This window comes from Plodia interpunctella, chromosome 23, assembly GCF_027563975.2.
Source record: "Plodia interpunctella isolate USDA-ARS_2022_Savannah chromosome 23, ilPloInte3.2, whole genome shotgun sequence".
Classification (NCBI taxonomy): Eukaryota; Metazoa; Arthropoda; class Insecta; order Lepidoptera; family Pyralidae; genus Plodia; species Plodia interpunctella.
Genome location: NC_071316.1, coordinates 1,785,923 through 1,801,771, shown reverse-complemented (window position 1 = coordinate 1,801,771; position 15,849 = coordinate 1,785,923). Strand labels below are relative to the sequence as shown.

Below are 15,849 nucleotides of genomic sequence, written 5' to 3'. Positions count from 1 at the left end.
TTAAACTTGAAAAAATATTATTTTCATACAACACTGTTCATAGAACAGTTGTATGTAGTTTATACACTCTTCATGCCATAATCTACTTATATAATAAAACTGTAACTGGAATATGTACATAGAAGATATTTACGAAAAAAATAGGAGAGGACTATTTAAGGCCAACAGTACAAAAATAAAATAAAATTTCTTTATTTCAGACATATATACATTATCTTAAATTAATTGTTTTGTTTATATTGAGGACCGTACACCTCTTAAACACCCCTGTGTCCTGCGGTAAAGGGTAATGGTTTATGTCATGTTACACCCTTTCCCGTCATCACAAACCTGGTGGCAGTTTTGCCTCAGTAACATCGAGCTGAGCTTTAACCAATTTTGTTCTGTGGCACATATTGTTAGGTTAGGTTAAATTCGAATAGTTGTTACCTAATATTTTTTTATTATTTAGTAGTGTGTAACAGCAAATAAATCTTTCTATCTATACATATACAGACAGATAAATGTGAATGAAAAAAATATTTATTCCGTATTTGACCATTTGACCACACGCGTCAGCTACGTGTGGTCATGCAGTGAATAACCCTACGGTCGATGTTTAGTTAGAACCCTGCACATTAGTTTTCACATCTCGTCGCTCTTATCTATACTAAATTAATTTGTAAGTATGGTAACCCATCGGTATGGGGTCCGAATAGTTTGTGATTTATTACTGTGAATTGCTAAAATGTTTCTATGTTTCATATACTGAATGGTTCCCACCCTGGAAGTAGACCTTTCGTAGATATCGTATGGTTCCCGCCCTGGAATTGGACTCAATATCTTTCCTAGATATCGTACTATGTGATGAAGGATAAAAAGCCCTGATAGCTTATTATTTAGCACGAGCACAATACGGGTAATATGTCCTCCCAATCAAGGACCATTTCACCCAGTTGACGGCTGATAGACAAAAACAGCATTCCCAAAGAGTGTTAAAGTATGGCGCACTTCGATCACAGGCCGTCTTAACCACTAGACCACCACGGGTAACAAAGACTGGTTACCATGTTTGAAAGGATAATTGACCAGCGCGCCCTAGTTTTTTAATAGCTTAATTGTTTCGTGATTCGTTTGACGGTTTAATTCGATAAAAGCCGTGATTATCGGCCACAATGTTAGTAGAGTTACTAGCCGCGCCCCGGGGCTTCGCTCTCATGGGAATTTCGGGTTATAAAGTACCCTATGTGTTATTCCAGGTTAAACCGTCCAGTACATTTTGCGTGAGAGGTTACTTGTTACGTTAAAACATACATACACAAATGCTCACAAACACAACACAAATTTTCGCATTTATAATATTAGTTGGATTGAGTAAAAAATGCTTTTGGGATCAGTAAATGAGATGAGACAGATGAGGTCGAATACAGAGAATCCAAAGCCTGTTCTTTAAAATACGTTTTGAAAAATACATATACAGTACTAGCGACACGTCCCGGCGTCGCACGGGTGCATAGAACCTTCCTATTGAATCATTTTATACCAAGCATCAACATTAAAAACCAAGCATCAAAGCGTAGTTTTAGAGATCTAAGCATACATAGGGACAGACAGCGAGAGGCGGCTTTGTTTATACTATGTAGTGATGATAATAATTACGTTTTCGTCTGTTACGGGGTAGACAGAGCCAAGAGTCGCGAAACTTGACGCCACGTAAAAAATTGTCAACTAGCCTATTATGTAAGGTTAGTTAACTAATAATTTATTTATGATTATATATATGTATTATTTATCGTAATTTATTACACAATACCTAATTAGAAAAGATTCATTAATAACGTTAAATCGGGACTCGAGTCCGAAAGGGTGACCAACTTTATCTCAAAATACTTAATTCAAATCATAGATCACGACATTAGGGTGACCAAATTAAACGGTTTCGTACGTCCGGATATTAATAACACACGATTTCGCTTGTGGCCACTGAGTTATAACTGTTAGTTAAAATTAACGTTAAAATATTAGTTTTGGTCGGCCCTCAAGTTTTCATTTTCGAGATATGGTATTTGTATAGAGCAGTTATAAAGTTTTTATTAATGTATTTATTTTTTCATTTGAACCGAATTGGTTAAGTAAATATGTTTCGACACTCTCTTAATTGCGATCAAAAGTTTTTCAAATATTTTTAAACACACTAATGTCTGTCTGTCTTTGACTAAATTAAACTAAATATTTTGAACTCCAACCGCTTTGTTACATTTAATTCTGTGATTAGGCTTGGAGTAGTTTTTGTTTTCTCCCTCTCTCTCTCTTTTCAGTATTTGACATTGAAAGAACGAGACAATAAAAAGAATAACTATTCAGAGGCTAATCAGAGAATAAAGTTTTTATTAATAAGGGGACAAAGCTTAGGAATGATTAAAAGATCCTGAGCCTAAGTGCGAGTTTTTAATTCACTTTTCACAATCAGCCAACCAATGACATTGCAGTGTGGATGTCGTCGAGTCACAAAGCCACACTGCCATTGGCTGCGTCTCACTGCGAAAAGATTCGATAGATAGTTAAAAGTAAAGTGCAATCGAGTATTAAGGAATCCGACATATTTTAATCACGTTGCTGAAAGTTAACGACGTTGATGAATTGTACAATTCGTACCTATATCTTTTTATTTCCTTTATTTTTAAATTTAATATAGGATTTTATTTCATTTGTTTCCATTTAATGTATCTTAAAATAACTTTTTTTTTATTATCCTAAATTGAGCTTTATTCGAATTTGGAATCAAATCTAAAGTGGTATTATCAGCTCCGCGCAACCCGTGTGCAGTCACCCCCGACATCGCGGTGACCAAGGGTTGTTTTTGCACCCCCAGTGAGCTAAGTGTTGAACTAGCAACAAACCGATCTATGATGGTGTACACACAGCTCTGGAAAATAGAGAGCAAATATTTGTAACATTGTAAAACACGTCACTCGTGTAATGCTTTGCTATGAACAAAATGAGGTTACTTTGTGATTACTTGTGAACTTGTGACGTCGTCTCTAGACTCTATAGACGTCATAACAACTTGAAATGATATGACAAAATGAAATGTAGTTAAAAATAACAATATATAGTGACATAAAGTCTAACCCTTTCATTTCAGAGAATTTTCAATTAGATAGATATCTGTTCGCAAGCCTTACCATAAGTTAGGTATTTAATCAACTTTTTTTTAGTAATTACATAAATAGTTTAATTATGGCTCACTTAATTTAATTTATTTATAAATATTGCAATTAGAATAGTTGAATTGACGAAGAAGAAAGTTAATTGAATAAATCAGGTAATTTTTTTTTTTAATGCAAACAAAGATAATTTTAATAAATACATTTTCCTAAACCATTCAAAACTAACCAGTTATAACTTTCTCATATACGGTAACAAATAAAGATGTGCAGGTACACTAGATATATCTGTGTTATTATCGAAACCTATAACATATTCATCATTGTTTCCGTCCATGTGTTAGATCGTTTGATTTATCTGACCGCGAGATGGCGACACGTCGAGAACTGACAAAGTGACCTCCTGTTATTTATACCAGCGGTTTAGAACTTGCTGCTTGACTATTTACTATCTATCTTTTACCTATCTATAGGTCACCTATCTATATAAGTATAAATAAGGAAAATATATAAGTATATATATTTTCCTTTCATCAGCACTTGATCACAATCATAATATGTTTCAGTATACCTTTTGACCATGTACTTTATTATGTACTTACATGTTATATTACTGATAAAAAATTATACATAAATTTATATTTAAAAAATGGTAAGCCCTTCTGGCGTAATAGGGACCAACACTGTTTGAATGAGTTTCTTTCGGCATTTCTTCTCAGCAGTGGTCGTTCCGAAATGCTAGTAGTTTGTAGCTTTGGTAAACATCATTTAATTTAGATTATGACGTGAAAAAGTGCCTGTGAAGGCCTAATTCTGAATAAATGATTTGATTTTGATTTTGATTTTGATTATCTATACTATCTACTACCAATGTTACTACAAATATTTAATATGTGAAAGTGTGTTTGTTTGTCCGTCTTTCACGTTAACACGAGGCAACGGATTGAGGTGATTTTTGGTGAGGAGATATTTGGAAACCTGGAGAATGAGTTTTTATTAGAAAAATGCGAAATTTAGTTCATTTGTTTGTTAACTCTTCCCGTTTTATCTACACATCAATCACCAATCACATCGTAGTACAAAGAAATTCACACTGCCGATTTGTTTAGACGTTGCCCGGGGCTCCGCTCCCGTGGGAATTTTGATATAAAATAAAGCCTATAGCAATCTTGGATAATGTACTCTTCTAATGGTAAAATAATTTTTGAAATCGGTTCGATAGCTTCGTAGATTACCCGTCTCGAACATACAAACTCACAAACGCTTACCTCATTATAATATTAGTATAGATATATGAAATGTTACGTCTTAGAATACGCGATAAAAGAATAACTGAAATTTTACTTCGATTCCTTTCAAGAACTGAAAATCGCGCGTGCGAAGCCGCGCGGAAAACCTAGTATTAGTATAGATATATAAAATGTACGTATTTACGATTAATTTTCTTTTCTTCCAGGCCAAAATGAGTACGGGCGATGGCACAGTGGGGCATCAGAAAGCTGATGACCGCCTCGGCCACCACCAGTCCATGAGCCAGATGCTGTACGGAGCTGGCCTGGGCCCTGGGCGATCAGGTTTGTACTGATTTTGAAGTTCATAGTTCTTTGTTGCTTTCATTTGGTGTACTTTGGGTCTTGTTGTACAACAAAAACGAACAAGTCAATTCTCGAACAGCTCAGAATTAAGACCAGACTCTCCACCATTTGCTATCAACGGATCTTGGGCTACTTCGGCCACATAGCTCGGAGACAACGAGACAGCCTGGACAAACTGGTTGTGATTGGTAAGGTGGATGGAAAGAGACTACGAGGGAGATCACCAACCCGCTGGTTTGACTCTGTGCGGGAGGTGATGGGGATCTCAGTCACCGAAGCGCTCCGACAAGCTGACGACAGGAAGGCGTGGTGAGACGGCTCGTCAATTCCTCAACCAAGGCTTTCCAGAACGGGCACGACCTTCAGAAATGAAGACTACGACAGAAGAAGAAGGTCTTATTGTAACATTTTTTTTGGAAGGGCGTTGCAATTTAAGTGTAGTTTTGTATAAAATATTTGGCACATCCATCATTAGTAGGTAAGCTGACGACCTCCCGGGCCACCTCCAGAAAGGCAATTGTGATCCTGCCTGTCAGTCTGCAATCAAATCTTGCAAGTTAAATTTCAACTACTTTCGCTTGTCGGACAATTGTGAAATTTACCACGTCGTCGCTTCAGTTGTCTTGGCAATACATTATTGTGATAAGCATGACCCCAAGCAAACTCAGAATCAGCTCCTAACTGTTGACTGCGCAGACATGATTTTTATTCATACGTTAAACATTAAGATTTCTACCGTAGAGGCTTGTGTCAAAAATAACATTTCATATTTCAACTCAACTCAATACGAGCTTTGTATAATAATATGTTTAGGATTCTGTTGAGATTGCCAAGCTTCTGTAGCGCATCACAAATGTTTGCCGATGTGCATATACTGTTTCCATGCCATAATTCGAAAGCAGTGGCTTCTCTGTTGTGCAGAGTGCGTGGCAGTAGCAGTCTCCTGAGTGTGGTATTTTGAACAATGGACCAATCTGCGTATTCTCCCAAAACGGAGTTCATACTTATAGAATAATAAATAAATATTTTTTAAGAACCTTAAGGACCTGGTCTTAACTAACATTATTTTTTAAGGATTTATATTACTAACAATTATGGATGAGAATCTGAAATAAATATATTGAATTTGAAATATTAAAAAAAAAATATTGACCTCGTCTGCTCCTCCTTCCAGGGTCCTCATCATCATCACCAGTGGGAGGCACCAACGCGGGCAGCGGATTGCTGGTGGTACCCCAGCCCCTGGGGAAAGGACCCACCAAGCTGCAGCCCCTACACGCCCATGCCAGGAAGTACCACTGCAAGATGTGTCCCCAGGTATGTCGACATCATGACCTGCATACCCTAACACCTGTACTCGAGCTGACTTGATTTCTGATGAAGCTGTTGAAGTGGTTCAGTTCTGGCAAGGAGCTTAGGAGCTAGTAACGTTTACTTCCAAAAAATCCCGCGCAAATCCAACTTTGTTACGTCTTTACGTTATATATATATATATACATCCAATTTTCGCTATACTTCGCATATACAGGGTTTCATACGCAAAAGCTCATAAGGACTACTTGGGTACATCAAAACAAACAACTAATTATTCTACGACTTTTCGTGACTCGTAGTTTTTTTTTTCGTATAAAAAAAAATCTAATTTGCGAATCTACACATTTTAACTCTATGTAATATCCAAGCAACACGAGACTGTATAGAACATTACGCAGCGGAATCGAACATAGAGTTAGTTACGTTTTATAGAAACGACATTAAAACTAAAAAAAGGGAAAATTGTATTTATTACGTTTAGACAAACGTCGTAGAACAAAAGGTGTTAGTCTCTATGTACTTTATGTGCCTTTGGAAGGTTATGCGTTATATACCAGTAACCCTGTATATGAGTTAAGAGTGGTGCGGACTCTCGTCACAATATTTTGTCACACTAGAGTGACACAGAAGATTTTTTTATTTCAGTCACACTGGTGTCACACAGAAGTTCTTTTCTTCACTGGTACAGGTAGGGCCGATAGGAAATTCAATCTAATTTTCTGCAGCCTTGCTCAACCAAATATTTGATGTAATCCTACTTCAGTTCCCGCCAGTTTTCTATACTGGGCAGTTAAGATTCAGTTGCTGTTCGGTATCTTTTTGATGTCGTCTTTCAATCTCATCTGTGGTCTTCCTGCTGGACGCTTTCAGCCCCAATGCCTGCACTTCAACAATCTGGACTCAAATTTTCTGGCTCCAGCTACATTATCAGGCCACTGCCACTTCGGGACAGAACGGGAAATTCAATAAAACATAAAGGTACAATAAATCTTTATATGTTTAATGTGATCGGTATTTTTAAAAAGGGCGCCAAACAGCGTTTCCCTACCGTCGGCAAATAAGGAATTCAGCAAAGCATTACCCAGAATGTCCGAACGGGAACGTCGGCGCAGTTTGATGGCGAAATGCGACGGGACGCTGCGAGCTGTCACTCATCAAAATTCAATTCGTCAACCGTCCTCCGTAGCGTTAGCAAAAAAGTTGCAATATGGCGCGAACAGCATTTTTTTACCGCTATGATATGTGTTTATGGAAAAGTTTTGCGCTTGTGTTTCGTATGGATTATTTACCGTAGTAAATATACTAGCGTCATAAGCGATGCGTTTAGGCGTCTTAATTAAAATCTTACAAAAGTTTTAAACAACAACAAAGACGATAAAAACGAAACAGATTACACTAGAATTTCCTAAATCTAGGAAGATTAAGAAATAATAGAAGTTTTTTTTTTTAAATAGATGTGACTGATAATGATGATCTATGCAAAGATTGTTTTAATTCCGTTGTTCTTGATTGCCATCTATGACTAAATCTAAAACTAGTTTGTTCAAATCAAAGTGTGATAAAAATCTCATTTTATTCGAAACTACAAAAAAATTGTTCTATTATATTTTTTTAACAATAAGAAACTGTTATAGACAGCGAAAGAAGATATTTATCTTATAAATCTTTGTCATTCTAGAATACAAGCTTAGACCCGGGGATTCAAACAGAGAAATGCCGAAAACAAAAGTAGTTTAATTCAAATATTCTTCACTTGTAATAATGTTATCGTAAATTTAACAAACAAATGCATATTTGAACATTTATATTTGAATTGTATCGAAAAGTGTAGTAAAAAAATCATGTTTTTAAAATATACAAAAACAATGACGCTGCTGACCGTACCACAACAGTGCGTTAGCAATTAATTCTATATTGGCTGCTTTTTGTCCATATTTACCAACTAACGCGAATGTGATGATACCTAAACATCGCCTTGTTATATGAGTTCATCCTTATACATATACTGTGCTAGTATATAGTGCTAGTAAATTAGTATATAAGTGCCATGTCATCATTGAGTTTGGCAATTATTAGCAAATTTAGCTTATCTACTGTCTCTCTTTCCCTCACTCTTTCTCATCTCCGCATGGAGGCTGTGATGCAGCAAAGCCTTAGGGTCAGCATAAAAAAAAATTACAAGTTTATTTTTTAAACAAATTAAAAAACCCCCCTTTCTTTCATTATTCATTTCACTACAACTTTTGAACGGCTGAACCGATTTTGATCAAACATAACTAAGAACCATCGCATAAAAATTAGCTATCAAATAAAAAAACCGCATTCAAATCCATTCACCCGTTGATGAACCACGGCGCCACGTACACAGACAGACAGACAACTCTGCTTGGGAATACCATTGTTGCCCATCACCGTTTATATGTCACCTCGTACGGTATACACGGGATGATATGCACTTCTAGGGCGGGACCACACTTCTCAATATATAAATCCATATACCTACACTAACCATCAAGTTATTCATAAAAAAGAGAAAGCCATACTTCAAGATGAAGTATGTTTTGTCACTATCGTATTTTATACAATTTGATATTGTCAAAACGAGAGAAAACATATTTTAGCTTAAAGTAGGTGTTATTTACCTTTATATTCATAACAGGGTTAGATTAGGGTGTTTTTAATTATTTTCTATTTAGATAACTTGTTACTAATGTCATACAGATCAACCAAAACGCAGTTGGCTTTCTAGTTTTTTTTTTTCATTCATCAAAAGGCTAAAACCGAAATCGAAACGAAAGAAAAAAAATTAATCATCGAACTATCTAATCAAACCGGGAGCTTAGGAATGCAGCAGTAAAAATCCAAAGTTTCTGAGGCACTGAATGCAGAAGGACAGACAAAAAGTTGAATCGTTTAATACTTTCGCGTTTCGGGAATTTTGGAATTCCTCGGTTGCCGCTTGCTTTCTCGGCTGACGTCAGAGGACACGAACATTTTTTGTTGATCGCGTACTCAAAACTACTTATTTTAATTAAAAAAAAACACGACTCAGGCACAGTGTGTTCCTTATAAGGATTTTTTTTTCGGGTATTCGCTCCCAGGATAAAAAGTGCTCTATTATTCCAGGATATATTCTAACCGTGTACTAAATTTCATGACAATCAGTCCAGTATATTTTGCGTAAAAGAGTAACAAACATGCATATATACATACACACATCATCACAAACTTATATTATAAATAATATTAGTAGGATTTTATTTACTACTTTATTTATTGTTTTTAGATTTATTCATTTCTTCAATAATAATATTATTTGAGTATTTTATCTGTGCCGTTTTCAAAACTCCTTTAAATGTTGGTCACTCCACGTCAGGACCGTTTGTCATTTTTTGTTTGACTGCCGCCAAATGCCGACAGAATCAACTTTAGACGAATTGATAAATTGGTAAGAAAATATTTATCAATGATGCATATAGTGACATAGACTTTCATTTATAAATAAATGGAATAGAAAAATAAATACCTATTTTATAACACGTTATATACAAACCATGTTACTTATTCATAAAAAGCTTAAAACATAACATTAAGCTAAAATATGTTTTGTCTTTTTCTGTCAATTTAAAATTTATAAAGTGCGATAGCGACAGAACATAGTTTAGCTTAAAGTATTTAACTTTTTTGATAGAGTTAGTTATAAATTAATTATATCCCCAACATCGGCATGTCTTAGTGTATGCATAAAAATGCAATTTATACATATGGGTTTTGACCTCAGTTTTTGGGTAGAATTTGAGAAAATATTGGGCATCAACCGATATGTTACCCCCTAATATGAATCTTCCAATTTCTCACTCTGTCTCAAGCCCTAAACACCATCGAAAATGTTCACACAAATGTCCATCATTTGGTCAAGTACCCTATATCCTAAACCGAGATAAACCATCAAAGAAATACGCAATAAACATTTCTATTCCCCACAGATAAAGTTCAATAAAAACGCACTCTTTATTTTCGTATTCCATATATGAAAATCTGTAAAATAGGGTGACAATTCTCCTTTACAAAGCAATTTGGATCCTATTAAATGTGGAATAAGGTTGAAAGTAATTTGGAACGTAGGATAATTTGAATTACAGTTGGCCAGTGCTAGTTATTGGCCGCAATTTTTCACGAAATGAAAATAGTCTTCGTTTCCTGTCGTTTGTCTACTTCCGGTTAATGTGTTAGGGTGGTTTTTTTATTGAATGTAATTTGGTATGGGTCAGATTAAAGATTGAAAATCTAAGATCGCTGGGAAGAGCAAATGTACGTGCTACATACTGAATTATTGTGATATTTTATTATGATTTTTTTATAGGTTAAATTAGAACAATAAATAAATATATATATACTTGGTCTACTCAACTGCACAAGATCTAGAAATGTTGGGAAACAAATGAGATAAACGCAAATGAGATAAAGCTTGGAAACAGACAGACGCGGAGGGCGACCAGTTTTTACTATGAGTGATTAATAACATCACTGAATATAACCTCACAAAACATTTGACCTCAAATACTGAACTGAAAATAAACATAACCTCAAAAATTACAATTTATATTCGACAGTCCAGCTTTCATCCCTACCTAATCTTTCATATCGTGGTTTTTGCCACCCTAATGACGTCATTAGGGGGTGAGGAGTGCACAGTAAGGGTCCAAATGTCCTGTGATTTCACACTTTAGTCCGACAAGAGCTTAAAGGTGTCTAGTATACTACTTTGGTCAACGATATCGTAAAAAACATAAAGGTACGGTTGCCCCAGTCAGTTTCGACGTCAATTTTAATCTGCGCAGGCAAACGCAGTTTGCCATTTTGTCTAAACGACGGCGGCGCTCAGGTTAATGTTAACGTCAAAGTTTCGGTGACATTCTTAAAAAGGCAGAATAAATAATACGTTTTTATATTAAAATACTGTTCGTGTGAGATATCCTAATACTAATTAATATTATAAATACAAAAAATAAGTTGTTTTTAACCTCTTCACGCTCGATGTACTTAACGAATCTTATTGAAATTTTGTATACGTATAGTTTGAAGTGTGGTGTAGGACATAGGGAACTTTCATCCCGGAAAAATAACTGTTTGCGTGGCAAGTTCACGTGCAAAAGCTAGTAATCAATAAAAGTAATATTAAATTGTCAAATTTGTCTTTTTAAACGCTTTAGAAAATTTAAATGTATTTGTTATACATGTCATACATGCTTTTTAACTTACTTTTGAAAATAATAATGATATGAAAAAACTCTGGAATCGAGCGGGAATTGAACATTGAGTTGTTAGTATGAGTGCTTTTATTTATCGCAATGAAAAACCAGTAATGTATACCGAATCCACCATATATTTGCGAATAGTTCGACGACAATGACCGCCGATATTACATTCGCAGATAAAAACAGTAGATAAACCCCAGAAAGAAAAGTTACAGACCAATAGAAAATGTCTATAAAGGTGACATCTTAAAATGAGAGTATAACGTGTTTAACATGTATTTAATTTTTGATATCGATTTGTAAACTGAATATAACAATCCGAATCAAACAAAACCGAGCGCAAGTTACAATTAACCGCGCTAAGTAGACATAAAAATTGCATATTTCCTTTGGCGTTATAACAATTGCCGTCCACGCTGTAAATTATTATAAACTGTATCAACAAACTGATAAGGACGCCTGTTTAACGGTCATAAGATTAAATTTAAAAATAAATTGCATGCACTGTCTAACGCTTGCTTGGGTCGTGTGGCCACGAAAAAGAGGGAAATTAATATATATTAAAACTAGCAGGTAGCCCGGGGCTTCACTTCTGTAGGAATTTCGGGATAAAAAGTACCCTGTGTGTTAGTCCAGGTTATATTCTACCCATGCATCAAATTTCATAAGAATCGGTCCAATAGATTTTATGTGAAAGAGTAACAAATAAACATACAAGACAAACTTCAATTAATCTCATACTTACATAAATTTTGTATAATTAATGTGCACAAAAAGCTGCATTAATTATAATAGCTGAAACACATTACACGACGTATTTTCTCAGCTTGGGTGCCAGTTATATATACTACCAAGTTTGCAATTAGCAGGAATTTTATATCCAATTAGTAAATTGTAAATTCCATTCAATATATTGCTTGATAAATAGATCAAATTTAGATGCTTACATTAAATACGTAAGTGTTGTCTGTCGCGCTTTCACGATAAACTGTTTAGGTAATTTTGATGGAATTTGGAATAGATATAGTTGATGACCCGAGGTCAAACATGACAGTACCGCGGGCAGAGCTTGCGTATTATATGTATAGTAATATGAACAATCGACTACCTATATTATATAGTGTACAATTTTCCTCACAATGTTTTCCTTCAACGGTATACAGTGATCAATGAAAACTATGCTTGAGTCAGATTGGTGATGTATGACAAACACATGTGGTGCGTAGATTCATACCTTGAACCTTTCGATCACAAGCCACCTTAACCATTCCAATATTATTCTTTTTTGCTTCAATTGTCTTTCTAATCTGAGCGTGTTCGCGTCGAAGCCCAAGCTCCGCTGACAAAAACAGAATATTATAATGCAAATGCGTATTTTCGTGGCCACAAATATAATGAAAGCGCAACCGTCGCGACAAGTATTTAATTGCAGATGCGATGCGCGTGCGCCGCCCATCTGCCCAGCTTGCCATGCATGGCGATTATAATTGCATAAAAATATTATCATTTTATAACCTGCACTTTGAACGTAATTGACCTGTCTTTGTAATAACTGGAATAGTTTTCGCACGTGTAACTTGTTAGTTAAATAAGAAGAGAACTGGGACCGCGGTCCCAGTCACCTAAGCACTGTTCCCAAATGGGGTCATTGAGCCGCGGTCCGCGGTAGTCACTTAAGAACTTCTTGGATCTGGTCGATCGGAACTTGGGACCGCTTAGACCCGACTTCATTGCTGCGTTGCGACAACTCAGCGCGTTGCCGCACAGTCGTTGTTTTACAAAGGGTTTGACATCGTACGTCTAAATTATATACGATTTCAGCGATGTTCTGCGTTAATCCGTAGACGGACCTCACAACTGACGATGACGGAGCAATTGGGCCGGGACCTAACATGACTAAAAATATCCGATTATCCTGCAACCAATAACAACGATTTCCGTATCAATGCTGCCATATTGCGTAAATGTTAATTTGTGAAAACCCGCTTATCATTTTCTAAAGCGATACCGTCGCTATCCTGGGTGATTCAGATTCAGACTTTATTGCAAGTCACAAGTTATATAGGTTGGTTAAATGCATGAGTTGATAGTACAAGTGACGCCCTGCAAGGGCACAGCCAACATAGAGGGCCGCTGAATTCCTATTTTACTTATAAATTTGATTTCATTATATTATTCGGTGGAAAAATCAAAGCAGTTCACATTTGTCGTTAAAATTCTGTCTGTGTGGATTACGTGTGTGATGTTAAGTCAACATTGTGTCTCAATGGTTTTTCAATAATCATGCTTATTGCACTGTTAATAAGGACTACTATTTAGATATCATTGGGACACAATTTAGAAATAATTATATTAGGATATCCTCAGCAGAATTTCCGCCCTGTCCCCTTGGATTTGAACTTTGGTCTATTAATCTTGTGTCCGACACAGAAACGCTTTATTTGAGTATATTCAAATGACTGTACGTTTAGTATAAGTTAGTTATGTTATCTCTGTTTTGGAGGTATACAAATCACGTCTTTATGTCTTACGGGGGAGGCAGAGCCAGGATTTGTGAATACCGTTTGCCGTGGTATAAACTCAGGCGTCCAGCCAACTGTAGGCCTATCATAAACTTTTACAGAACGATTCCAATGCAACTCAGTTCAATTTAGGATCCTAGAATGAATCGCATTGACGGTGCAAATTTGCGATGCAGTTCAGTTTAGGTCGTAAAGTGGATCGCGTTAAGAGATGATGGTAAGACCCCTGGAGTTATTTTGTCACACTAGTAAACTAAACTGTCCACGAGTGAGCTGGTTTCCTCACGATGTTTTCCTTCATCGGAAGCAAGTGGTGGTCTATGAAAACTATTACATATGAGTCAGATTGGTGTATACCAATCAAAACTCGTATGGCACGAGTAGGATACGAACCTGAGACCTTTCGGTGCACAGGCGGGCGTCTTAACCATTACACCACCACCGCTACATGCATAATATAACCATAATAACACAAATATAACTCATAATGTAAATGTTTATTTCCAAGATTCAAACCCCGCTTTCTAAGCAGCTTGCGGTCGTCTGTACGTCGGCACGTTTCTCCAAAACCACACAATACCTACTTTACGTAAAGACAAGTAAGGGAGATGTTTAGCGGTTGGTGCGGGGGTTAGAAGATGGCTATTTGGTTGTTAAATTGACTTTGTGGTTATGTTTTAGAATTTATCTATTATAAGGGGTAATTTTTTTAACAGGAAAAGTTTAAGATCAGATTTAGATCACCCAAATCCGGTCACTGTGTTGGATTCAAAAGAAGTTTACAATAATATGTAAATTTTTGGTGACATTTATAAACGTAAGCATTTATATACTGGCTGATCGAACTTAGGTCGACAATTTAGGGTTTCGTATCTCCGGTAAAACCGTCTTTTTGTCCGTACATCTTTTTGTTTCGATTTCACTGTAAATTACTTTTGGAACTTATCCTTTGCCACGTAGACTGAGCATATTATTATATTCTGGCAGTGAAATATATGGAATATAGAATATATATAGAATTTCCTTAAATTATAATAAACTTAAAAAATGTAAAAAAAAAAATTAGAATTTTTGTAATGGAAATAACTTTAATATAAATAAAAATACCAAATTTTAATTAAATAGAACACTTCAATAAATATTGGAATGTAATTTGGTTTAAAATAGTATTTGAAAGAAAAAAGTGTGTATGTATAAAATATCGTCGATCTTAATAGAACTATTTATTGTTACTTTTCCTTTTTTTTCTTGTTGTTTTTTTCATAAAGCAAAAGTGAAATCACAAATTAAAAGAACATGGAAAATAGTCTAAAATTGCCTCAAACATATCTTGAAGCAGTCGGGTAAAAGACACGCCTATAGATCATTAACCTAATATGGTATTCCGTCCGGAAACGTGCCATTGATAGTAAGTAGTATTACTAATGCTCTGAATTAGATTCTAAACGCGTATTCACAAAACGCAAGGGTGCAGGTTAAACAGAAGATTTGAATAAGAATAAGAATGAAGAAAGAAATTGATAAAAAAAGGTTTTTTTTTTTCTATGAGTAATAGGCGTTGCGGTGCGAATTATGAGACTCGAGTGTAATCCGTCATTGTTAGAGTAGGGATGTAGACATGTCGCAAAAAAATAATATCGATACAAGTTTATTTGTCAAATTAAAAAATATATTAATATATATATCAAATTAAAAAATATATTATAATTTCAATATTCATTTCGCTACAACTTTTAAACGGCTAAACCGATTTTGATCAAACATATATAAGAATCACCGTATAAAAATTAGGAATCGGTTCATCCGTTGATGAGCTACGGTGCCAGTACACAGACAGATAGATAGACAAACACATCCCACTTTTTGCGTCGGGCCTTAAAAAGAGAAATTTAATGAGATCAATATGAAATATAAACACTGGCTTTACTAAATATTTGTGGTTTGCGCCTCATGATTTGCCTGAGAATTTTGAAATAATATATGTGATGTTATTTATTTTTATGCCTGTCTTCCA

General features: G+C 35.4%; 1 protein-coding gene across 6 annotated transcripts in view; it reads left to right on the top strand.

Moving 5' to 3' along the window:
- The window catches only part of rn (rotund), a 150,202-nt gene that overhangs the window by 65,859 nt on the left and 68,494 nt on the right, over positions 1-15,849 (top strand). For all 6 annotated transcript variants that reach the window (XM_053763039.1, XM_053763040.2, XM_053763038.2 and 3 more), the window contains 2 exons: positions 4,603-4,720; positions 5,916-6,058. In XM_053763039.1, coding sequence (XP_053619014.1) covers positions 4,603-4,720; positions 5,916-6,058 — 261 coding nt within the window. The remainder of the gene's footprint in view (positions 1-4,602; positions 4,721-5,915; positions 6,059-15,849) is intronic.